The sequence below is a fragment of the Capricornis sumatraensis genome, chromosome 10 (genome assembly GCF_032405125.1).
Source record: "Capricornis sumatraensis isolate serow.1 chromosome 10, serow.2, whole genome shotgun sequence".
Lineage (NCBI taxonomy): Eukaryota > Metazoa > Chordata > Mammalia > Artiodactyla > Bovidae > Capricornis > Capricornis sumatraensis.
The window spans coordinates 20,320,416-20,347,808 of NC_091078.1; the positions used below are offsets into that span (position 1 = coordinate 20,320,416).

At 35.1% G+C, this 27,393-nt stretch overlaps 1 protein-coding gene across 5 annotated transcripts in view; it reads right to left on the bottom strand.

Annotated features, from left to right (window-relative positions):
• Window positions 1-9,509: 9,509 nt before the first annotated feature.
• Window positions 9,510-27,393, bottom strand: part of TET1 (tet methylcytosine dioxygenase 1) — a 122,006-nt gene continuing 104,122 nt past the window's right edge. For 3 of the 5 annotated variants that reach the window (XM_068982710.1, XM_068982713.1, XM_068982709.1), the window contains 7 exons: window positions 26,217-26,428; window positions 22,381-22,531; window positions 21,955-22,041; window positions 18,503-18,592; window positions 16,738-16,875; window positions 13,417-13,765; window positions 9,510-10,522 (listed from right to left, as the gene is read on the bottom strand). In XM_068982710.1, the coding sequence (XP_068838811.1) occupies window positions 9,510-10,522; window positions 13,417-13,765; window positions 16,738-16,875; window positions 18,503-18,592; window positions 21,955-22,041; window positions 22,381-22,531; window positions 26,217-26,428 (2,040 nt within the window). The remainder of the gene's footprint in view (window positions 10,523-13,416; window positions 13,766-16,737; window positions 16,876-18,502; window positions 18,593-21,954; window positions 22,042-22,380; window positions 22,532-26,216; window positions 26,429-27,393) is intronic. The other 2 variants (XM_068982714.1, XM_068982711.1) reach the window with 1 other exon arrangement.

Genomic DNA, 27,393 nt, shown 5'->3' on the forward strand with positions numbered 1-27,393 from the left:
AATCCCTGGTCACTGGTCAGGGAACTAAGATGAAACATCTAGAAACTGTTTCACTAAAGAAATAGTGAAGGAAGCGTCTATTTGGCCTACAGAAGACTCAAAAAACCTGATAGTTGTCTTGTAGGGTACCTGTCGAGTTAGGATATTAGCTGAGCTATTTATTCTTCCATCCCCTAGAGTATTGTTCAGGTCTCTTTGTACGTTCAGCGTCTCTAATGTCTCCCTTTTAACCAGTCAGGAAGGAGGTAATAAATGTACTCTAGCTCCCTGGAGAGGAGGTGGGGAAAGGGAGGTGGGGGGCAGTGCAGTAGTTTCAATCACTAGAAGAAAGACTACTGGGATGCTACAGAGATAGGTTTCAAACTAGATGAATTTAAAGTAACATTTTTCTATAATATTTGCTGGAATATCACTAAAAACGTATTTGTGTGTGTGGGTTTTTTTTTTTTTTTTTTTTTTCATTTCGTATGGTAGAGAATCTGCCTGCAATGAGGGAGACCCGGCTTCCTTCTCTGGGTGAGGAAGATCGCCTGGAGAAGAGAATGGCTACCTACTCCAGTATTCTTGCTTAGAGAATTCCATGGATAGAGGAGTGGCAGGCTACAGTCCATTGGTTGCAGAGAGACATGACTGAGCTACTAACTTTATAGGATGTCAAATTTAAAATAATGTTAGCATTCTGTGTTCAGGATTAAGTTTTATTAAAATAATGATAAATCCAAGGGAGGGCATGAGTCAATATAGAACAAGGTTGACTAACAGCTTTGTTAATTACTAGGGGTGTGAGCTTAACCACTTTAAGTTCCTGAATTGATCTGTAAAGTGGGGTTAGTAAGAGCCCTTACTTAATAGCATCACTGTGGGGATTAAATAGTTTAAAACCCAAGGGTTCTGCTACAGCCATCCTGATTTGGTTTTGAACCCAATGCATATATTTGGTCATCTCCAAATAAATCGTATAGTTCTGTGTAGTTAAAAATATGTGACTTTTATTGGATAGTAAATGTAAAAAATATGATTTTGAAGAGGAAAGAAAAATTAGACTACCAGGTGCAAAATAGAAGTATAAAATTTATTTAAAACCACCCACAAAGTTCTGTGTAATCAGGAATGATACAATTTGCAATAGTTTTTTTTCTTTAAAAACTCATGACAAAGATTTAAAATATAATTTCAATTACAGTATTCATTTAGCCTTATTCAGTTAGAACAACTAAAAAAGAAAATTTATACTCTAAATAAATGAGACACACAGGAAAATAGACAATTTTCACAACTATCTTTACATGTATTTTTCAAAACTAGTACATTTCAAAGCATTTTGCTACATAAACATGAAATCATGTACAACTGCTGTGCACCAAAATTTAGCTTAATTAGGTCTTTCAAGTAACATGCAATTCCAACTCACAAGTCTTCAAGTACTGCTAGTAAGTGTTCCCTTGTTTGCAGAGCCACTACCTATTGATCCTGAATTGAAATAATCATAATTAAGATTATCTTTCCCTTCTACATGTTGAAGTGCTTTTATAAAAACTGTTCCCCCCATGTGTTAAGAACCAAAAATGGATATTTGTGGGGTTTTAAAATCTTTACTAACCTATTTCATTGTATGGGATATTTAATACAGTAGGACGGCAATAGGTAAAATCTTCCAAAGAAAAAATCAAAGATACAAAATAAATACTAAATACACCCCAAAGAGAGGAAAAAGTCAGCTGGAGACATAAATATTATTTTGTAAAATTGATAATTCTCTATTGGGAATTTAGTACTACTCTACTTCACCATGGTGAAGAATCTGAATATTTTGTTCCTACTAATGATAAGCATAATCGGTCTCCTTCAAACAGATATTGATATGCCTGTGAATCTATATGGTAGGTTACCACATAGCATAAGAGAAAATGAAGAAACCAGTAATCAATAGTTTTCTTTCTGCTGAGCAGATTTTTGAGCTTCTCTTTAGGGAACACTTCATGATTTCTTAGTAACCGAAAGATGACTATCCACCTAGACATCACAATACAAAAGCTGCCCTTTATTTTTACTACAAAATCATTCTGGAAAAATATTTCTCTTAAAGCACCTATCACAATGTTAGCTCATAAAAGTTAAAAAAAAAAAAAAAGACCGTATATCTGTTTTTTTTAAAAGAGCTCTTTTTGTAAAGTCTTATGTCATCAGGGATTTGTTTAGCAATATCACAGAGAAGCATTAGGGTAGGCAGTTATTGAACTGAATCACCAAAAATGTTATTTGACTATTTTTAGAACAGTCTGGACTATGTTTTTTTGTTAGTAGCCCATAATATACTGATGAAGTAGCCCAACTTTCCTCTTTATAAAGAGCTTACTAAAAACTAGTACATCTTATTATTTTTCTTAACTCTCTGAACAAAGGTATATTTAACCTTTGACAGATTTTACATGGCTGGAAAAGTTGAACAAAATACAAATTCAAATAAGTGGGAGACAGAGCTATCTCTTAGAGATGTCAACAATTTTACATGTTTACCATGAGTGCCTGGGAACTAAAATAATCAGTTTACCCAGCACATTCCCTTCAACCATTTCAAATTACAAAACCATTAAATTTTGATTATGAGTTGTTGACCTTGTTTCCCTTTGTTTCAGTAGTATGGGGACATTCTTTAAACAAAAACAACAACAAAAAAATTTTTACAGGGGTAAAAATAAAGCTTCATTAATCTAAGCCCTAATACAGAAGTCCTATGAATCTGACCGGACATTCTGATATATGCGTAAGAAAATAGCTGGCTAAAATAAATAGTGGAAACAAAAAACTTCGGAAGCATATTTTCTGTACAATAAGTAGACTTTGTATTATTCTTAGATTAGATCTGACAAAATATCCACTCAGTAACTCTCTAAGTCATAGTTTATGGCAAAGAAATCTGTTCAGGAGTCTGCAATTATTACCTTAGTCTCAAATGAGTTGACCTGCTTTGTGATTTGGAGAAAGTCATTTGCTTTTCTTGCCAATCTGCAGCTTTATCACCAATATGAAGGGAACATTGTTCTCTGTCCAACCAGCAGCATTATGGAGAAAAAAGTGGCAGATAGGAAAGAGTTTGATAGCCTAAAACATTATAAAGTACAAGTATTAATTTTTATTTCCATATTTTCTTTCAAAAGGGTTCATTTTGAATTGCTATTTTTTGTAAAGAAACTGGTATGGAGTGAGGAGTAGAAACATTATAACGTGGTTTTGAGCTGGTAGGTGAACCCACAGGCTGCTTATAGGAACACAGTTCTTCCTTTCTGCCCCTTAACTTCCTCCACTTGTGCTCAGAAGAAAGCACTTCTGATGTTTGACTTAACTCTTCGGATTACTTCCAGTCCATTTAAAAAAAAACTTTTCTCATCCAGGTCCTATTATTGCCAACAACCAAATTCCAAAGGAATAAATCTACCTTAGAAAACAGAAACCACAAAATTGAGCCGGAAGATAAGGAAGAAAACAGGCAAAAAAAGAGAGAAAATACTACCTAGTCTATAGATCACACCCACTAATTCAAAGTCACTGGTCAGAAAATTGATAATTAGTATGATGTGTTTCACAGAAATGGCAAAGCCGGAGTGCTAGAATATATAACTTCTCAAACAACGTTTTGCAGAACATTCAGACACTAACAAATGAATTGAGGGTCAAACATCACTGGGATAGGTAAACAGCACTTGATGCTAATCTGGGGTTCCTAAAAACTGAATTTGCCTCTAACCAAAAGGGCTGACTAACAGCTTTTAATTCTTTTTGGTATTATCCCCAAAAGGATTGATGAAGTGATTTTAAAAGACAGGAAAAGACAACTGATCAAGTTCACTGCTATTCCTAAAATGAACCATGTGTATCTGTGTAAGGGACATACATGGGGGAGTGAAGATAGGACAGAGAGGGTGGAAGCCACAGAGTCTTAAAGAAAATCAGAGGAAAGGATCAAAAACTGTAAAAGGAATGAAGGTACACTTAGTGACAATGTAGCTTCAGTAAAATGAGAAAATAATCCCAGAGTTTCTGCTCAAAGATCTAAGTTTATACCTAGCCAGATGGAGACAAAACCAAATTACTTTCCAATATTATTTCTCCAAAAATGAAAATGTTTCTGAGAGTTGAGGTTTTTTTGTTTTCTTTTTTGGTGTTTTTGTTTTTTTTTTGTGGTGATTGAGAGAATGCTTTTCATAACAGCTACTAAGACTTTTTTTTTTTTTTTTAGGAAAACTAGGTTTATACTCTTAACCAAGGATTTCCAAAGTTGCACTCAAACATAAAGGGGTTAAATACTCTTATATATAACATTTACCTTAGACTAAGATTTAATTTAAGGGACATCTATGGCTGAGCAAACTAGAAGAACATTTATGACCCAAGGAAGATCATGAACATCACAGGAGGGATGGGAAAGGAGTACCACCAACAGAGAAATGATTAATGTTAGACTTTTACAGCTAGAGATATTAAACAGTGCATACTAGCAAAAGAGAAACACAAGGTGAGACCCTCACAGAAGGGAAAATAAGCAGTGCCAAATACACCTGGATTACCTGAAGGAACAAAACACATGCCCTTTGAAGTCAACAATGGTATTTAATTCGATACTGAGAAGAAACAGGCATTGAAGGGAAGTTGTCCAGATACTAGAATGCAGAGAATTAGTTTGTCAAGTTCACTGTGGACAAGAAGAGTGATGTACTGCATTAAAAACAGCTCCACCATCTCCAAAATTAACATAAGAACTCACACTCTTATTTTATACACTAGAGAAAAGCAAAGATTCCAATGATTCTCAATATATTCCAAGAAAATATACAAATTCCACTTCTGATAAAGAACATACTGATTCTTTCCAAACTGTATTTCACAGCCATGGACAGCATCTTTTTTTTTTTTTTTCCTCTTGCCAAGTTGAGAATTATGTCTTATTCAGTGAAATTTCTAAGGGAATTCAAGCCCAGGAGGTAGTCCCTCAGATAGTTCTGAGCGACAGCTCCTGGCATCATTTTGTAAACCATTAGAAGAAAGCTCAACATGGAGCCTAATTTGGTTTAAATAAATCCAGACTTCTTCAGAAATCAGGGCACTGAATTCTATTTTGGTTAAGTGTGCCATATCACTGACATCGAAGTTACACAAGTTCAGTACATTTAGGAGCTGTGCACAAAACAGTATTCTAACACACATAGACAGTCCCATCAAAGTAACTAGTCTAGGACTCTGTTGTGAGGCCAACTATGCAAGAATGTGAATAGACTGTACAACTATGGCTAGGGAATATATACAATGGAAATATACTTTCTCCAATTATTCCAACCATTCAGTCTTTTATAACTCCTTTTATATGCCAAACACTTGTTCCAGGGGAAATAAAAACCTGTACTCTATCAGTACTTGATTTGCATTTATTGAAATAGCAAATAGGACAATTGCCACATTTTGTGAGATGAATTAATAGGACAGATTCATAGGTAAAAGTCAGCTAGATTTCCCACAAAAGGCCCACAAAGGAAAGGAAAATCTACAGGCAGGGAAATCTTGATTCAATTTCACTTCTTACCCCAAATTGCTCAGAAACAGAACCCCAAAGCCATTTTATTTTGACTTGTACCAAAAATAAGGTTACTTTACAGTGATAAAGTCCCCTGTGGGTGAGCAGATCAAGTTTTCCTACAGTCCTCCTAACCAAAAAGTGGCCTTCATTTGACTGTTTAAATTTCCAAACGTAATTGAGTACCAACCCTGACATCTGTCTGGGCCCCAGTGACTGGACTGTATGACTTCTAAGGTATCTTCCAGGGCTATGACAGGCCACTATGTTACCCTATTTCACAATTCTCATCATAAATTTCTACAAAAGATCAAAATTCCCAGTTGTACTAAATCTAGACAAAAAGGATTTCCATGCATCAGGAAGTTGTGAAATAGAAGGTAGCTATATATTAAAGGTCACATACAGCTACTGATTTACTGGGCACATTCAAAGGAAATGCTGTGCCCATTATTGGTGGAAGTTGTCATGCAATGTCATAAGTTCGTCCAAGATAAAAGATATAATTTGTTTTAAGAATACTAAACTTAAATAGATTGGGGTTATTTTCATACATGCTGTCGTGAAATAAATGATAATCAGTAGGAATCCACTGAAGTAGTAACATTAGAAAGTAGGTTACTTCATATGAATTCAGTACCTCATTTACACAGCGGTATGCATTCAATTAACTATGTATTGGGGTTATGTCTTAAGTAAATTGCTTATGAATCTCATCTAGTTGAAATTCTATATTTAACAAATGGAATTATTTCATCCACATGCAGATTGCACAGTAAGGATGTGGAAGGGAATTTAAGATGCAAACATTTTGCAAAACTTTACCTATAGCTATACATTTTCAGCTAGCCTCAATTTTCAATAAGAATATGTTTCAATCAGGTTTATGATATGATGTATTTGGTACTTTGTGGATGAATTGGAAAGACGAAGATGAGGCTGACAGGCACAAGAGAAGACTGTTTCCATCAATGGCCTGAGAGCCTTTAAAGAAACACTGAAGGGCAGCATGACATTTTGTAGGATTCTACATCAAGTAGGAGTTATTCTCTCATTATAATTGGTAACTTTGTAACTATGATGAACAGGTTGGCCTAACTTAAGGGCCAAGTATAAACGAATTCAATTATCATACCATGAACAAAGGCAGAAGATTAAACATAAGGCTATAAAAGAGGTAAAATAGAAGGTTTTACAGTAAAACATAACAGAAGTGTAGAAATAATGTTAGATGACCAGTTTTCTGAGTGAAAAATGTCATTTCAAATAAATTTATTTCCTTGCTTCATGATAAAGAGCATTCTAAAAACAGTATAGCCAGCATACAATCACAATGCTGCAGGACATATAATAAGCATGAGCTTTGGAAAAAAAAAAAAATCACAGGGCACACAATGGGATGGTACACTGTGAAACTTGAGAAATGAGTTCAACAAGGTAGGAATCATATGTGGTTCCCACCAAGCGGTTATCAGTTGAGGCAAGCCATTCATGGTGCTACTTACAATAAGAGAATGGAAATATATTAGTTGAGATAGGGTATTTTCATGTATTCGTTTTGGTAAATTGCAACTAACTTCACAGATCTGAATGTTCCCCTAAGTCAACAATGGTGTTTCAAGTTTAGATTGTTAAGGAATTTATTCAAACTTAGTTGACAAACTGATTTGAATAGCTGCAGATGTATTACAATGGATTGCTTTGAAGGAAATTTGCTGTTTTTGAAAAAAACAGTACCTTTTGGGATTTTAATTCTTCAAGTTTACTATGTCAGGGTGGTAACTTAAAGAAAAACAAAAGCTAATACTTAAATTTGATAGACATTCAATGATAACTGAATAGAGAATGGATGGATGGATGGATAAAGGTTCTTACAACTTTATCCATTAAATCTGTTGAGGAAATAATTTCTGGTGGGAGCTAAGGCCTAAAGTCTAAAACAAAATATCACAAGGGTGTATTCCTGATAGTCTAATAATAGTAATACCTTATTGAAGCAGCGGAAACAATAAACAATCATTTATATACTTATATGTATAAGAAACCTTAGGCTCACAAAAATATACATGTTTTAAAACAGAAATCTAAGGCACACAAAATACTAAAACAAGTCAATGATTTACTCTATTTTACATATTCAAGAAGCAGAAATCTACTTGACAAGATGATGGTCTATCAATGGACATTTTGTTATTTACAATCCCTTCATATTCCTTTAGTCAAAATTAGTCAAAAGCTTGAAACTGATACTTTGCACCATATATTATTTTAATATAAGTTACAATGAGTTTTCCTTTAGATAGCTTGTTGGAACTGTTTGCTTTTGCACCAGAAATGTGAGTGTTAGCGGTTGTGAGCTTCCTATGGCATTTCCAAGGGAGAAGCACCACAAGGTTTTCCATACTCCCAAGGAATCTGACACTTTGAATGTTATAGCACCTCTGCATTTTAACAGAATCAAGTATTTCATTGAAATTTCTTCTTGTTCTAAACATTTTCATTGGGAAATCACTTCTGCTTTGCTATAAATTGAGTCAATAAAGCAATGGGGAAAATAATGGGAGAGCTAAAATAATTGGAATGCCTATTTTCCTGTTACCTAGAAAAAGAAGAGTTAACATTTCCCCAAAACAATATACTTAGATAAACTACTTTGGATTAGCTGTTAACGGACAAACTGTGTCTAGGATACCAGCCCTACTGTTTTATTTAGAGTGTGTGTGTGTGTGTGTGTGTGTGTGTGTGTGTGTGAGGGGGGTGGTGTGTGATGATGATGATAGGAAATTTACTATCAAAAAAATTTCTACAGGAATTTTATTTGTCTTCTGAACCAGAATGACTCTCAGAATGAATAAGGGGTAGATAAGGTTCTTGCCACTTAATTTTTTAATTTTATCACCATGAAACTTTAGAAGCATTTGACTCTTCAGAATCATCTTATGTCTCATCTCCTTTTGAAAACATCTTTTATGGATTATATTACAAAAGCTGGGGTAAAAGTAAATCAGGGCCAGTGTTGCTCAATCAGAAGAGACCACTCTTATTTAGTTCCAAAGAAAAGTTAATCAATATTGGTAATATGCTTCTTAATTCCAATTTTACAGAGAATTAACAATTTTTGCATGATCTAACTATTTTATATAAGTAGCTAACCTTTGAATGAGAAAGGACACATTTAAAAAACACAAACCATATACATGATTAGGATACACATTGCAGTTAACAAGATGGAACTCTACACAGCAAGAATAAATGATTTCTCTTGTATGCAAGTATGCACAAACAATAGACAATAGGATTCTTATACTATACTATTTCAAGTTACTTTTAAAAATAGAAAGTGCTTTTAAAATATATATTTACAATTTATGAACAGCCTCCAACCATTACTAACAATAACGAATTATTTTATACAGGAGAAATATTTTAAGAGAAAACACTTCATTGGTTTATTTCAAAGGAATATGCCGATTTCCTAGCAATGATTGGAAGATGTTGGAACAATGGCACCATGAAATAATAAATCAGCTTATTTTTGTGTCGATGTGGTTAAGCACCAGGAGCTGTGTAGAGTTAACACTGTGTGTCTTAATTTTACATCATAGCACATGAACCTGTTAAAATCCTCTAAAAATGACTCGTTTCATAGTAAACAATTTAAAGCACCAAACTGAGTGATTCTATCAAGGTTAACACCTAACCAAAACATTTCTTTATGTATTTAAAACTATAAAACTTTAATTTTTGCTTAAAATGTGCACCTTCTACCAATTGTCAAAATATAGTCACAGTTAAGAAATACCCACCCCCAATTTTTTTTTTTAACCTCAGCCTTCAAATGGGTGAGATGAAGCTATAGTAAACGACAACATGACTTTCTTTTAAGAGCACCTTGAAAAAATACACTGCACTCGCAAAGGCATTAAGAAGGGGAGAAAAGCCTTCAGACCCAATGATTATAGGGCCCTGCAACATGTGTGAGAGCATAAGGGGACACAGTGACAACATTGTCATGGGTTAATGTTAACGCTTTGTGAGAAGGAATCTGGCTAAATTCATTAACTTCTGTGGACAGTTCAATACCCTCGTTAGCTGCCTGGTCTTTCTGCTCGGAGGCTTTAGTTTTCTTATTCTTAGCTTCTTTCGCCTCAAACTTAATCTTGTTTAGTTCGAAACCGTGTTGGGGCTTATTCAGGTTTTTGTGCTGGTAGAAGACAAGAGAGAGGCGCGTAGGGTGATTTCTGTTGGGGTGATCAACAGGAGTCGTGGCGTGAAGCTCTCGCCGGGCGCACTCAATCAGAACCGAGCCGTGGGAAGGCGCTATAGCCACGCCACCGACATTGGCATCCAGGAAGATGTGCTCACTGTCTGACCAATACTCAACAATGTGGGGCAGTTTCTCCTCAGCAGGTGACAAGGGGTCGTCTGACAGGGGGTCGTCTGATGGAGGCTCATCTGCTTCAGAAGGCTGCTCATCTTCTTCCACCAGAGAGGAAGCAAGCTCATGAGGAGAAGTGATGAATGGAGGCTGCTGGTTTGGCTGATTGGAAGTTAGCTGCTCCGATGGGCCAATGGGAGGCTCAGAATAACTCAGGGAATTTGTCATAGGAGTAGACAAGGTGGGAAGAGGAACCATTTCATCAGGCTGTGCAATTTCAGCGCATTCCCCAGCAGCTACATTAGCACCACTGTGTCTTGCAGAAGGCATTATGCAGTGGGGATTGCTACCTCTTTCTGAAAACCCGTACGAAAGTGAAGCATCATTCTTAAAAGGAGCTGTTGTGACCAAAGCAGTCTTAGAGGACCAGGAGAAGGCTGGAGCTAAGTTTTCCTCTTTCACTGGGTGAGGAATGAACGGGGCTGGTGAGTAGCTTTTAGTGTTGTCCGAACCTTTGAAGATAAGATGGGGTTCAGTTTCACTTTTTATTTCAGGTTGCACAGTCTCTGTTTTATTTCCTAAACAGAGAAAAGGACACCAAATGTAAAGACAAACATAAACTAATTTGGTAGTTGTTGTCTTTTAAAGATAAGTACAAAGAGGACTAGAATAAAATCAGATGATGGCAATGATGGCCAGTTTTGTTCTATTTAAAGTCTGACTTATGCACACATTAAAAATTATAGTTGGTTTAGGTATGCTTTTACATTCAATACATTTTTACTTAGAATTGATTACTTTGGAAATAATCGTTTAAAAAGTTCACAAATTTAGCAGGATGTCCTTTGTCTAAAATGGTATGATACTAGAAATGACCCTAATTGGCTATGAAGTAAATATTAAAACCATACATCAGAATGCAGTGCAGATGATAATATGGGGACAGCAGCATTTCACTACCCTAAGAACTGTTTAGATACATTTTAGATAATGTATGATCAAATTTTCGAAAAAGTTAAAGTAAATAACAATTGATAAAGATTTCTGGATAGCAAAAGCATCATAACTGGCAAAGTTTATTATTAGGCAAAAGGAAGTAACATAAATAAGCTATTTGTAACCTCAAAACAAGTGTACTTAAGCTGCATTTCTTTCTCACGAAGTAGGTAGCAATTTATTATTATTATGATATTGGCCAAAATGTGGGCCATCCACTCTGACATATCCATGCAAATCTCATATCAAATGGAAACATTTTTCTTGAGGACATTCTCCCTTTCAGAAGTTCTAGCAAAATGCTTGAAAGGTGGGGCTTCCCTGGTGGCTCAGTGGTAAAGAACCTGCCTGTTCCTATCCATGGGTCAGGAAGATCCCTTGGAGAAAGAAATGGAAAGCCACTCCAGTATTCTGGCCTGGGAAATCCCATGGACAGAGGAGCCTGGTAAGCTATAGTTCATGGGGTCACAAAAGGAAAAAAAAATGTTTGAAAGGCAAAAGCAATAGATCTTAAGAATCAAAAAATAGCAAAAGTAAAGTGGTGTTGTTTAAAAAAAGAAGAAGAAAAAGCTCTCATGGGTAATATTACAAAAGAACAAGAAGTTATAGGGCAAGTATTGTGCATTTGGCTATTAATAGAGTATATATTTTAAAAGAATAACATGTAAAGATGCACTTGGAAAATGACAGAAAGATGAAAATGTTATGATTGTTATAAACAAGCAGCATGGAACCAGATATGTGAATCTTAAAGCCTCTTCCCTAACTCCGCTGAATCTTTCCCAGTGTATATAAAGTCTGCATATCAGTTCTCTCATCTTAAAAAAACAAACAACTTTTCTTAAAAATACAAAAATCAAAGAAGTTAAAGAATACCTTCTTGTTCCAACTTTGAGTATCAGTTTAAATTCATAGTATTATTTTTTTAGGCTCCCTAGAGGAATGGCTGATTTTAGATATGGGGCAGGATTATATAAGAGGAGCCTGGAACATCTTGTCAGCACAGAAAATTAAGGAAGTTATCAAAGACAATCAGGGTCATGACAAAAGAATCATCTTCTCTGAATTACACTCTTATTCAACTGCTTTCCTAACACCTCAACTTGAATGTCTGACAGGTATCTTGAACTTTTACCATGTCCAAAAGTGAGCTTCAGATTTCATCAGGGTAAACCTTTACACTTTTTTGGTCCACACTCCAGTTTTAAATCTATTAGAAATCCCATTGACTATACCTCAAAACATCTAGAATCAGACATTTCTTATGCCCTCCTCATTAGCCACTCTGATCCAAGCTTCACTGTCTCTTTCTTAAGTTGTTAGGATAGCTTGTTTATCAACACTTTAATACTTCTCTGCCCCGTCTGACTATAGCTACAATCCAGTAACTGGAATGTTATTTTTGAATCAGATCATAGCCCCTCTCTATGATGAAATATCCAGAAACCTTCCTCTCGCTCACAATACAGGCCAAAGTTTTACAGCAATCTACAAGGTGAACTGCTCAGATGTCCCTCTTACCTCTCTGATCTCATATCCTGCTATTCTACCCATTTCAAACCCTGCTCCAGCCATCATGTGCTCAGTCGTGTCTGACTCTTTGCAACCTCATGGACTGTATCCTGCCAGGCTCCTCTGCCCACGGAATTTTCCAAGAAAGAATACTGGAGCAGGTTGCCATTTCCTATTCCAGGGGATCTTCCTGCCCCAGGGACTGAACCACATCTGTTGAGTCTCCTGCATTGGCAGATGGATTTCTTACCACTGCGGTGCCTGGGAAGCCCTCTGTGCTCCAATCATACTGGCTTTTTTGCTTATATCAAGTATTCAAGGTAAATTCCTCTCTCCTGAACTTTGCATTTGCATCTTCTGCTACCTGGAATGCTATTTCTCCAAATAAAAACATTGCAGATTCTCATATTCTTTAGGACTTTACACAAATTCCTCAGTCAATCCTTTTATGACAACCCTATTCAAATGGAATTCTTTCAGAGCACTATCTCCCCTCTTATTCACTGCTACAGTACCTAGAACAGTCCGAAGTAGTGCTCAGTAATATTTATTGAATGAACAACTTAAAGCGATGCTGAAGCTGACTAAGTAAGACTTCAAGGAAGTGATGACATTTTATCTGTGTTGAGTCAGTAGATTGGTTCACAAGAACATGCTTTGGTTTTATACTTTTTTAAGTATAAATAGAGGGAAAAAAAAAATACCAAGAAATACTGATAGGTCACTTTCTGGTTGACTTATAATTCTGGCAGGGATATGGAATATACTGTGTCTTCTTTGAATTCTAAATGAGCTATATAAAAATAATTAGCTAATTGGATTGACTGGTATCTGATCTAAAGCGTTCTTTTCATAATGCCTCATTCTCAAAAGAGTAGCAAAGATGGAGTTGCAAAGGCCAAGTGCAAATGCAACTGCCAATGAAAGTTGTGGACAGAAAATTATCAGAGTCCATAAATCTTACCTAAAAGGGGAAGTGATGAAGCCTTACTATTGTTTGTCATTGAATTATTCTTCCGCTTGATTCGAGGAATAAATTTCTTTTCCACAGCCCTTATCTTATGTGCCAGAACCTCTGTCATCATTGCTGCTCTCTTCTTCCCAGAACGAGGAACGGGTTGAGTAAATCGCATTCTTTTTTTCTGGCGGGGTGCAAGGACCATGATGGCCCCAGATTTGATCTTGGCTTCCATTCCTTCCCTTGATCCAAACTCATCTGTGTCTGAAAGTTTATAAAGAGGAAGCACATGCAGCTGCTCATCTTGAGGAATAACACCAAATGAGCGGTTATCTTCTCGTGTTAAAGTGCAGACCTGATAGGAAGAAAACATGAAATGGGAACCAGAGATCCTGCACATTCATCACAGTTATTCCTACCTTCTCAGTTATTCCTACCTATTTATTGTTGCCATTGTGAAAGGGAACTATTTTCAATTGGTTACTGTGATAGGTTAATTCATTTTGGAAAAATATTTCATATATCGTTACTCAATGATATTCAATGAGTAACTTATCAGTTGTTTTTAAGCAGACCAGTATAATTTTGAGTTGATTTTCTAAGTACATATTATCCATGTTTATGCATTTTATATTTTCAATATTAAGGCTTGTTATATTTCTTCTTGTTCCAGTTAATAGTTACTGAATTGTTCACTATCATCATATTAAATAGCAACCAATAAAAGATATTACTTCAGGCTACAAATCTCACTATTTCTTACTATTTGAATAATGTCACATTCCTTGGTTAGAGGTGCCTAAATCATGAGGAATTTTCTAATTTGCTGTGATTTCCTCTATGATTTTTTTCACTTCTGCTTGTAAGTGAAATTTATCTACACATATTTTACCCTGCCCTGTTTGTCAAGTTGAGTTTTTTTTTTCTCTTCTTCATTAAAAAAATTGACAGGTATTAATGAAGCAAAAGAAGCCCAGGAGATTTCATTTTCTAGCAGGACTTATATACCCCAATACTTTAAAAAATTAGCTGAAATATTTTATCTGGATAAATAATTGCTCTGCTCCATTTTGATTTTAGTTAGGAGTTTAATAACAGTAAGTCTGTCTTTTTCTTGGATGTAATATAGGACTTTTTAAGAAAATATGGTCTTGGACTTCCCCAGTGGTGCAGTGGATAAGAAGCCACCTGCCAATGTAGAGGACACCATCTTCGATCCCTGGAATCAGGAAGATTCCAGACACCAAGCAGACACTAAGCCCACGTGCTTAGAGCCTACGCTCCACAACAGGAAAAGCCACTGCGATGGGAAGGCCACACTCTGCAATCAAGAACAGCCAATCGCCATAACTAGAGAAAGCCATAACTAGCAAAGCCACGAAGACCAGCACAACCAAAACTCAATAAATTTAAAAAATAAAAATGATGTCTTGAATATAGCCAATCTCAGCCTTCTCTCTACTTTATGAGTTATTTTTGAGGTGGGGGGGAGGTTCAACAGGAAAAAAACCTATGTTTACTTATGGCTGATTTGTATTGCTGTATGGCAGAAACCAGCACAGTAATGTAAAGCAGTTATCCTCCAACTGAAAATATAATTTTTTCTACGTTATTTCTATTCATTGTAGAGAAATGAAAGTACAGGGAAATGTAGGAAATTCCTGACTCTGGCACATAAAATTATATTTATCATAAATTAATATTTTAATGGTAATTAGTTTTCAAATGTCATTAAAGACCCATCAAAAATATATCCAATGATCTCATTATTTTTCATTAAAACATTTCTTCCACAACTAAGATCTCTTTCTAAGACAGCAAAGTGGTCTAAGACTGGAAACGGCAAGATTTGATTTCTCCAAGTTGATAGAACTTGATGGATACAGATGATAAAGTATGTTAAAGGTTTTTAAAGTCACATGCCTTTCTAAACATCTACAGCCACATTTACCATCAAGGCCTGAAACACTGAACTCTTTTCGGTGTAATTTGTTAATAATTTTAAAATAATAATTATTAGAATTAGAATGTTTCATTTATAAATGTTTACTTCAATTTATTTGGTCACAGGGAGACTAAGAAGGGGACAAAGACAGGAGCATGATTACAAAGACCAGGGAAACAAGGAGGAAGAAGAGTTGGCAGAAAACTTTCAGTTCACATTTTCAGAGATGGGGAAATCTAGCATCATGCCAGGTTCTAGGTATGCGCCTCACTGCATGAGCAATAAGAGGAGTACAAAGAACAAGCACTGAATAATACATAAGAAGAAGGGGAACGAAAACTTAGTTTGATTCTCAACCTAATCCAATCCGATCACTAATAATTATCTCTAATGAAGGAACTCATGGAAAATGTACCAGCCAAGCAAGATGTTGAATTATTCTTCAGCTAAGATTCATCTGGATGGATTTGTAAAATTTCAACATTTGAAAATAGCATTAGTCTCAGAGACCAGAGTCAACATCATGAAAACGCATGATAGACAGAAAAAAAGTTATTTTTGCTCCTTAATCTGTTGCTGATAAGACTGCACAGACCAAAGAAGGAAGGAAGATTGCATTTTTATGGATCAGATGGTACACTTTCAATCAATCAAAGTGGAACAATCATAGCTCTGTCTTCAAAGAGGCCAAACTGGTATAGTTCAGAAATAGAGGCAATCACTCTCTGTTTTACTGAGTAAAAAGATATCTACTCGAAGCAAACTCATTTCCCGTATAAAAGGACTACTGCATGATCTTTCCTGAGGTCTTCTCCTTACTTTAAATATATTTTGATCGATTTAATGCTATAAGCATGTCATTGTTTTCCATGGCTGTACACATAACAAGCACATATATGTGCAAATATTTCTTCTAAATATTCCTACAAACTAGTATTAAGAACCAACATTAAAATTTTGGCACACAGTTCCCTCACAAAACCCCTGAAATACAGGGGAATTCCTTGGCGGTCCAGTGGTTAAGACTCCACATTTCCAGTACAAGGGAGATGGGGTCCTATCCCTGGTCAGTGAACTAAGATCCTGCAGCCCGTGATGTGGGGCGAAAAACAAACAAAAACCCATGAAGTACAGATGGCAAAAAAAAAGAAACATTAACTCGCTTAACTTCCTACCTACCAGTTTGATAGCAGAGAATGGTAGCTTTGAATAACCATGTATTCCTCCATCCCAACAAACCTCCCACCATATATAATTTGAGACATTCAAAAAAATATTTCAGGCTGGTTCTATAACTTTTGGGGAGCACTGTTGATATCAGGACCTCAGCTTGAGAATATGTTGATGGAGCCTTTAGAATTGAAAGCTACCCAGGTACATACCACTGTGCTCCCATTATTCATGTTATGAATGTCCCTGTGGGGATGGGCACAGAAGTCTAGGCAAGCAGTGACCCCAGAGAAAGGACGACCTTCTTTCTTCCCAAGCCGACATTCTCGGGCAATATGTTCAAGCGCCACCTGAAGAGTAATGAATTACCCACAGTTTTAAGAGACAAAAAGAAGCACCTTCAATAAAGATAAAAATCACTTTATGACAAGTTTATAACTTAGTTACACTTATTATTTCAGAGATTTGGATTATCATAGTGATTGTGTAGTTAAGTAATATTAAGGGTAAAGAATTTGAGGAAAAGAAAAATAGAATTTGAGGGTACATGAATTAAAATGACAATCACTGAAGGCAATAGGAGGACACTAATACTTGGTGGTGGATAAATAAGAAGAGTAGCCTGAAATATTTCATCAGGACAAAAGACTAATATAGTGCTTTGATCATGCATCCAGTGTTCAAGGTCTATAAAACCAGTATAGAAAGTCAATTTGTAACCGTTTAAAATGAAAGGTTGGAGAAGCACCCTGGTGGTCCAGTGGCTAAGACTCCAGGCTCCCAGTGCAGGAAAGCCAGGTTTGATCCCTGGTCAGGGAATTATATCCTACATGCTGCAAATAAGACCAAAGATCCCATGTGCTGCAATCAGGACCCGGCATAACTAAATAAAGAAGCAAATAAATAAATAAAATGAAAAATAAAATGGAATTGGGCAGAGACCTTGTTATTCATGATAATACAAATAAATATTTGAATTTTTATCATATATTTAAAAAATATGCACCCCTGGTTATGTTTTTCATTTTTGTTTGCTTTTTGGCCTACTTGCTCTGTTTGCAGGATCTTATTTCCCTGACCAGAGATAAAACCTTTGCCCTCAGCAGTGAAAGTGAGGAATCCTAACCACCAGACCCCCAAGGAATTCCCTGGTTACATTTAAAAAGTATTTTACACTTATTTCTACTTGGTCTGCTATATGATTCACCATTATTTTCTCCCAATATATGGTTATCCTTTTCTTTTCTTTTAAAAATGTGTTTTCCCACCTCAGTTTTATTGAGATATTACTGACATACATAACATATGTAAGATTAAGGTGTACAGTGTGATCACTAGATACATGTATATGTTACAAAATGATTACCACAATAAGGTTAGTTAAACATAATTATAATTTTTTGGTGTGTAGAGGTATTTAAGACATAATTAAAACTTTTAAGTATAATATAATATTATTAAATATAGCCAACAAGCTGTGCACCAGATCTTATCTTATTGCTGGGAGTTTGTACCCCTTGGCTAATATCTTCTGATCTCCCCCACTTCCCAATTGAATTAAATCTCATTGTGGATATTTAATGCAATTGCCATGAAAAGAAAGTGAAAGTGAAGTTGCTCAGTCCTTTCCTACTCTGCAATCCCAAGGACCGTACCCTACCAGATTCCTCTGGCCATGGGATTTTCCAGGCAAGAGTACTGGAGTGGGTTGCCATTTCCTTCTCCAGGGGATCTTGTCAACCCAGGGATCAAACCCAGATCTCTTTTTCTGCAGGTAGACACTTTAGCATCTGAGCCATCAGGGAAGTCCTCAATTGCCATAATACTGTTTTTAAAAAACACTAGATAATTTTTAAAACTGTCAATAAAGATCTACATTGAGGTAAAATTTGAAAAACAATTTCTGTTAACAAGGACATTGTTTAGATGTAAATTTCAACCATGTTTAAAAGCTCTATATAAGGTCCCAAAACATACCTGGTTTTGATAAGCAGCTGGAGCATACTGCTTATAAATTGGAGCTAATTCTGTAGCCAAACTCTGTAAATTATCTTCAAGGTTTTTTTCCTATAGGAAAAGACAGTCCATAAAAGTTGTTTCATAATTACATATGAGAGATGAATTTATATAACATATGAAAATGAATTATACCTCATTGCTGATATGTTCGTTGTTGGTGTACAGTGCATACTTACCCTGATAAGCTACCATAGAAAATGACATGATTGCTATCAAAAAATCTAAATTATTAGTCATTGTTATGCTTAGATTTAGTCTTTTGAAATTAGAAGTCTATGTTATCAGCTAATGAGAAATCTAACTGGTGTTAGAGGTAAGTTACAAAGCTGCTCACGTCAAAACAAGAACCACATTTTATATTTATTCAATAGTAGAGGGCACTTGAAGTAAATCAAGACAACTTTCCTGGTGGCAAGTGGAGATGTGGAAGAATTCTTACAGTGAAACAAGGCTCTATAACAGAGATGGGATAGCAACACATATAAGGCATATACTGTGTATCAGATCCCCGTGCTAAGAGCTTCAAATATAATAAGTAGGCAATGGGCTGTCTAAATCCAGTGTTTTCTTTTCTACACAGTAATGTCTACAAACTGAGGAAGATTTTATAGAATTGTGGAGAAGCCTTAACACTTTATCAAGATTCTGGGGTCTAATGATAGTAGAAACATGTAAGACTTTTTTCAAAGGAAAACTGTCATAACAAGAGTAGTAAAAATGCCACTGATGACAGAATGAGGTATGGAGGAGAGAAAGGAGACTTTAGTAACCTTAGCTGGAAAAACATTGTGATAGTTTTTCAGAGATGATTGTATCCTAAATCAAATCAGAGATTGATAAATGGTCAGTCACAAAAGACAAGTGATGAAGAACTGACAGCAATGAAGGGCTTCAGAGGTTTGAAGGTGTCTGTCTCATCTGTGATCTGGTAGATGAGGAAGGAAAACCTTCCTGTGGATCAGTTCGCCGCTGGTGCAGCAAACTATTATAAAAACCAAAGCCACATAGCAATGTAGACATGGGAAGTTAATTCTTGAGTGCTTTATAACAAGACTCAGTCTTGGCAACTGCAAAGCACCAGTGATAATCCTTTTAGTTTCCTACTCATTTCAGTTGGTGTGTTCATTGAAAAGGAAGTTCATATACATAGGGTCTATATCTAAATTGCTTTCTTCTCTTCATCTGTCTATTTACATATCTGTTACTTAATGTAGCTTAATAAATATAGTCAGGGAGGTCAGACTACTGACAAAAACAAAATCCTTTCTGGCTATACTGACACATAATTTGAGGAAAACTTCAGAATTACTATTTAAATGGCTAGTTAAAAAGACTTTATTATATTTTATTGCACTTGAGATATTGGGTAAGGTAAATTGTGTTTTATTGCTAGAAGAATGTTATGAATCATTCAGTGTCACTAGTCAGATTGGGCAATTTTTTATCTTATGAACTAACATTTCTTGTATACAAATGAAATAAATCAGGTACATAGAAAAAATTAAAACTTAAATAGATGATTATTGTTGAATGCAGGTTCTTTATCCATATCGTAAAAATCCTTACTTTCTAACTGTTTCATTAGAGTAAGTGGGTGTATTAGAGATCTCTTATTAGATCTTTACATAATGGGGCTCACGCCCTACATCCCCCTGCCCTTCTCACACTATACCTTATCTATCGGGTCACCACCTCCACATCAATGCCTACAACTACCACCTGGATCACATACTAACCCTGAGGTTCTTATTAATGACCAGACAGCCTCATTTGGATTTCTCTTAAGAATCTCCAAGCCAGTGCATCCAAACTGAATCGATAATCTGTCTTCTCTATAAACCCAGTCTTGTTTCACCACACCCTTTGTCAAAGAATAGCACCTAGTTTTAACAACCAGTCCAGAACTACTACTTATCATTTCTTCTCTCACAACCATATTCTAAGCCACTACTATCCCTTCTTTGGACTATTCTAATAGCTAGCCTATCTTGCTAAATGAACTCTTGGCTAACTCCAGTCCACAGAGCAGCCACAGGCATCCCCCCCCCCCCCAAAAAAAGGTATCATTATATTACTCTCTGCTTTAACATTCTTCAATGATCTCCCCATATTCTTAAAGGCAACTATATGCACCTCACTTTCCCTAGCCTGCTGAGCTTTACACTGGTCTTTTCTCAGTTCCTGAAAAGAGGAATGCTTCTTCCTGTATTATAAACACTACATAAACATTACTCATTGTTAATAATAACCATAAGCAAAAACTGATCATCCATTTAATATATGAGTGTTATAGAATATAGCATCTTCATTAGATAATTATTTAGAAAAAATTAACTTTTTAACGTTTATTTTAAGGAAGAATTCACATCTCATTATCTAATATTCTGATCTTTGAACATGTTACCTTCTCATTATCAGGTATTTTATATGTCCTTTTAGTATAGTTTTCTCCCTAAAGTTCTGATAAACTTGTTAGATTTCTTCTAAGGTATTTTATCTGCAAAAGACAGTGCTCTTTAGAGTGATTTCCCTCTTTTATTACAGTAGATGGGAACTCTAGAGAAAACAAATAATTTTGATTACTCTTTAAAGGGATTATTTACTTATTCTGAGCTTTCCTGAAAGATGTTACATTCCTTGTATTATAGATACAATTAGAGTAATTTCTGCTGCTTTATTTTGTGTTTCCTATTTATCTTATATCCCAATTAGATAGTATCTTATATCTCAGTTAGACTTTTTAAACTAACCTTGCTGACTGATGAATGGGTTTTTTTCCACAACTAGTTCAAAGGTTATAAATTATATTTGTAGTCATCTAAAAATTTTTAAATATACACTTCTCAAATACGTTTTTCTGACAATGTTTAGAGCAGTATTTTCCAAGCTGTGGGACATGACTCTTTAGCGGGCTAAGAATTCAGTTTGGTAGGTCAAAAGTAGAATTTAAAGAAATGAAATTTTATTTAAAAAATGTTTTTGCCACATCATAGTGATCCTCAGCAATAACTATCAGTTATTAACTTTTAATACTTAAATATTATTTTTGTTATATGTAATAAGGCTAAATGTTATTCTGTGATAGTTTTATCTATTCATTTGAAGATATATTTTTCCAAATAGTTACTTGTAGTATAAAATATTTTTATACTCTTGGTCACAGCACAAAGCTTGAAAAACACTGATCTTGGAGTTAATCACTATCTAAAATCTCCCCACTCCAAACAAATCATAAAACATTGCCACACTTAATTTTTATAGGTGCCCCACCCCCTCCCATTGCCTACCCACCCCTGATTTGAGAAGAGTATTGAATTATACTTATAGGTTGTTATTTCAATTAAAAAATGTAAGTACTCAACTTATTTAATTTAAACTTAACAATAAGGTTGACTAATTTCTTTGCTCACCATGGCCTCGTGTTCCGGACAGATTGGTTCCGGTTTCATATATCTTCTTTCTGGATTACGTCCTTTAGTAATTCTTTCATAGTAGTGCTGTGGGTAGTAAACTTACTGAGTCTTTGAAATGTTGGCAAATAGCTTTATTCATTGTTCCTACTTTGGCTGGGTATAAAATTCTATGTTTTTTTTAACAGTGATTCTCTTTAGGGTGAGGGAAGGAGGGAGTCAGGGACAATCGGAATTTGGGTTGATAATTAAAGATTTTACCTACATTATTTAGAATTTTAAACTATTTTCTTATATATATATAGACACATATAGTTACTATTTTGTCACTACATTCTAATATTAATTTTTTACAATTTAAAAAATTTTTAAAGAAATGTACTTATATATTAATAAGTGTAATTCATAAGTAAAAAGGACACTTACGTGTAAGGGAGAACTTGGATCAATTCTAAATCTTCTAGGACTTGGGCTTCTACCAAATTTGCAGCCATTGAAATACATACTCCATGAACAGCCAAAAGAGAAGGAAGCTCCACAAGTCTCTGGATCAATTCCTTGACATGTACAGGTACGACTGTAAGATGATAATTGCAAGGGAATGAACTGATAAAGTAGGATAATACCTCAAACAGAACATTTCAGGTTCATATATATATCATATATATATAGAAGCAAGGATGGATAATGAAATTATTTTAATATACCTATTTCATTAATTTTTTTATTTAAGGTAGTGTTAACAACACAAAGCTAATAATACTTGAATGTAACTAAAGCTTCAATTAAAATGTTTGTTCAAGATTTTAAATCCAATAAAAGGCAAGAACCATACAGATCTGAAATATACATAACCTTGTTTGATTTGGAGATATCCAAGGTAAGGAAATAAAGGGCCTGGATTTTAATCATAGATCAGTTTCCTATCAGAATTTGAAAATTATAGCACCTCACTGGACTTAAAAATACAAGCAATTAAAAAATACATTTTTGAAAAATGATAAATAAAAGAATATAGAAATTTGAATTCAAAACTATATTTAATTGTGAAAGTCAGGAAAATGCTAAATATGAAGGAAGAATAGTTCAATTATTCTAATTTTCACTAAGATAAAATATATACTTTAAAGGGAGCAAAAGATTACAATTACTTGAAAAGAAAAAAATGAGATGCAAAGAGTATCAAAGAAGAGAAACTTTAAATTGCAGAATTTCAAAGAAGTCAAAAAAGTAGAAAAATGTACTGTGTTTAGTCACTCCGTCATGCCCAACTCTTTGCGACCCCACGGACTGCAGGCCACCAGGCTCCCTTGTCCATTGGGATTCTCCAGGCAAGAATACTGGAGTGGGTTGCCATGCCTTCTTCCAGGGGATCTTCCCAACCCAGGGATCAAACCCAGGTCTCCTGCATTGTAGGCGGATTCTTTACATCTGAACCACCAGGAAAAGAAGAATACTGGCTTTCCTGGGGATCTTCTCCAGGGGATCTTCCCGAACTGAGAATGTAGTTTAGCTATTAACTATGAGACCTAAAATTGACTCCTAAACAGTCAACATCACAGCTAATGAGACAAAAAGACTTTAAAAGAGCTCTTAATATTATGAATTGAATGTAGTATCTTTGCCAATAATTCCTGAATTGAACTGAATCAGGAAGACAATCAAAAATTGAGCAACAGTTTGCAAAATTACCTTGTCCCTTTCAAAAACACAGTGCTACAAAACACTGAAAAAAGATAGATATAAGTATCAAGGAACCCAAAAGACAAAATAACTTATTCCATCAAATCCTGGGTGGGAGAAAATTAGTATGCAGTACATTATAGGAAAGTAGATGATATTTAAATTAGAAAATAGCATTTTATCCAAGTGAAATAGCCTGGTTTTGATAATTGTGCTGGTACTTGGTACCCGGTTTTGATAATTGCACTGTACCTCATTCTCTGAAGTATTATTTAGAAGTAAAAGTTTGCAACTACTTCACAAATTATCCAGAAGAAAGTATAGAAAAAAGCAGTAATGATAATGACATGTAAACTTATGTGTATTGTGTGATTATTTGTGGAATTAGAAATAATGATTCCACAAATAGGTAAGGTAAGGGGTATATAAGAATTCATTGAAGTATTCTTACATCATTTCTGTAAATATAAATTTTTTAAAAATAGGCTAGATCTACATTGAGTAAAATAGCATAAAACTTACTTATGAATTATTGGGAAAAGTAAGCTTATATGTACACAATTTACAACAGTTTCTTTATATTAGAGGTATTATTATTATGAAGCCACATAATAAAAAAGATATATTAAAATTATGTATACATATTTATTGGTATTAGAAAAATAATAAAAAGGATAATGAAATGATTTTAAGCATAAAAAAAGTACTCTGGAAGATATACAAACAATCCTGTGAGGAGGTTAGAGAGGGGATATTTTATAATTTGTATAATGATGTTTCTTTTGTTAAAAAAGAGAGCTTTTTGAGGAAAACCATACAAAACACTGTTGAAGAACACAAACACTTGAACAAATGAAAATAAAAATCTGTTAATGGGATTGTAAGATTCAACATCAGAATGATGTCTGTTTATTCTAATTTAATATAATCCCATTAAAAATACCATTAGATTTATCTTAAAACTAGACAAATTGATTATGAAGTTCATTTGAAATCAGAAACTTTTTTTAAAAGACTTGAAAAAACAAGAATGGTGAGCTAGTCTTACTAAATATTAAAATGTATAATGCCTCTATAATATACAGAATTCATAAGAAAGAGGATTTGATTTTTGTATAAATTTAGTATTTCAAGTCAAAGGGGAAAGAAGAACTCTTTAGCAAGTAGAGTTTTGATAAATGGAAAAAAGAATAGAAATGGATCCCTTCTTCTCACTTCTGTCTAGCATAAATCTTAAATGATTTCTGTTTTAAAAATTTGTTATTTCAACAGGAAATAAAAGAAAATATGGGTGAATTATTCTAGAGCTCATGTGAAAGAAAAATGGTCTTAAATATCACTAAAAATTCAGAAACAGTAAGGGAAAAGAGATATAATAAGTTACATTTTTTAAAAGTCCCTGGGACTGCAAGGAGATCCAACCTGTCAGTCCTAAAGGAAAACAATCCTGAATATTCATTGGAAGGACTGATGCTGAAGCTGAAACTCCAATATTTTGGCCACCTGATGCAAAGAACTGACTCATTTGAAAAGACCCTGATGCTGGGAAAGATTGAAGGTGGGAGGAGAAGGGAACAGCAGAGAATGAGATGGTTGGATGGCATCACCAACTCAATGGACATGAGTTTTGAGTCAACTCCGGGAGCTGGTGAAAGACCGGGGGGGCCTGGAGTGCTGCAGTCCATGGTGTTACAAAGAGTCAGACACAACTGAGCGACTGAACTGAACGGAACATACAAAACTAAGTAAATTTGCTGTACAGTTGAAATTAACACATATTGTGAATCAACCATACTTCAGTGGAATTAAAAAACTAAAAAACAAATAGCAGATACTCTTACCATATGAAAAAATATTCAGTCATAATATGAAAAATGCAAATCAAAACAAATTGAAGACATTCATCAGAGAAGGCAATGGCAACCCACTCCAGTACTTTTGGCTGGGGGATCCCATGGACGGAGGAGCCTGGTGGTCTGCCGTCTATGGGGTTGGACCATGGGGTCGTGAAGAGTTGGACACGACTGAGCAACTGCACTTTCACTTTTCACTTTTATGCATTGGAGAAGGAAATGGCAACCCACTCCAGTGCTCTTGCCTGGAGAAACCCAGGGACGGAGGAGTCTGGTGATCTGCCGTTTATGGGGTTGGACAGAGTCGGACACGACTGATGCGACTTAGCAGCAGCAGCATCCCCTATTAAATGGGCAAAATTGAAGTTTGACTACAATGAAAGCTATGGAAAAACAGATATTCCCGTACATTGCTAGAGAAAATGGAAAATGGTACAATTCCTATGGAGGAGCTGATCCTTTATAGAAAAATCTCTCTCTTTCAGACTCCAGGGCTGAGAAGGATCAGGTGTCAAAATGGAAACAAAGAAAGAATTAAGGAGAATATCCTAAAATGGCCGTAACTCACTCTGAAAAACAGTCTCCCTTCTAAGCAATGTTCATTCTTTCCAGTTGCATAATACCTAAAATTCTGTCCTCATCTATAATATATATGTCTATTACTCAGTAGTCAATTTAACAAGATATAAAACTGATGTTAAAACAGTATAAAACAGAGTTGATTACTTTTCATTGAGCGTGCATCTTCGGTCTGTGGGATGACCATTGTATGACTTGAGACTCTCGGTAAGCTGTGAATACAGTTTGTCAGCCATCGGGAGAGGAATGCCGTCCCATACCATGATGAGCACCACCATCACAGCTGTTGGACAGTGGTGGCCTGTGCGCTGTCGAACCAGACAAAGAACTTTCTCTTCGTCGCTGCTTCTTCTTAAAACCTGCCAAAACAGAATGTATACATTCATGGAAAACAAGAAACCTAATGTCAAATGCAGTGGATATTGCTTTTAAAGTTCTTCATCACTACATTCTAGTTTTCTAAACTCACTATTTCTTAAAGCATTGATGCCTGTAAGGCCTTTAGTTGTTAGACTAGCTGCCTCCATACAACTCATCACAGGGTATCCAAGGTTACTTGACTAACAAACAACAGGCTGAACAGAAATCTGTGGAAACAGTTTGTGTTTTATTTCACTGTTGACACAGTATTGCAAAACAGACAACAGAGAATCCCATGGAAAAGAGCCTAATTAACTCATCTGCTCTTCCATAATTGCCACAAGTGCACAAATCTAGCTAAATGGAAATAGCCTAGTACTCCCAACATTAAAAATAAACTCTGAGCACTGATATTTAGCATCTGAGAAAAATTATGGATATTTGCCTTGGGCAAATGGTTTTGCCATATAAAAAACAATTCATATGTACATAAAGCAATAATCCTGCAATTTTTCGCCATGCTCCCACAGATAGTTATCATACCCATCTTAAGATTAAGATGTTCCAGCTGACAGAGAATACAAATTATAAGTAATTTTGAATATTTAACCATTTTTCTTACACTGCATCATACACATGGGTAGCTAAAAACAGATTCCTAAGTATTTAAAATACTGTCCAGTGGTCCTAGTGTTTACTTTTGTTAATTAGATTTAATTACTATGCTTAAAAATTCCTTCCATATATCACAAATTACAAACAGACTAATTAGATCAATCAGTATGTAATCAGTAAACGATGCAACTGCCCACCCCTGTGACGACAATGGAGCACCCAATAGCATAATTAATATTCCATTTTTGTTGCTATAATATTACAAAAACTTGAGATGAAACTTCTTAAGATGTTAGTTACCCAATATCACTTTCTTCTGTCACTCCAGATGGTTAACAATCATTGCTAC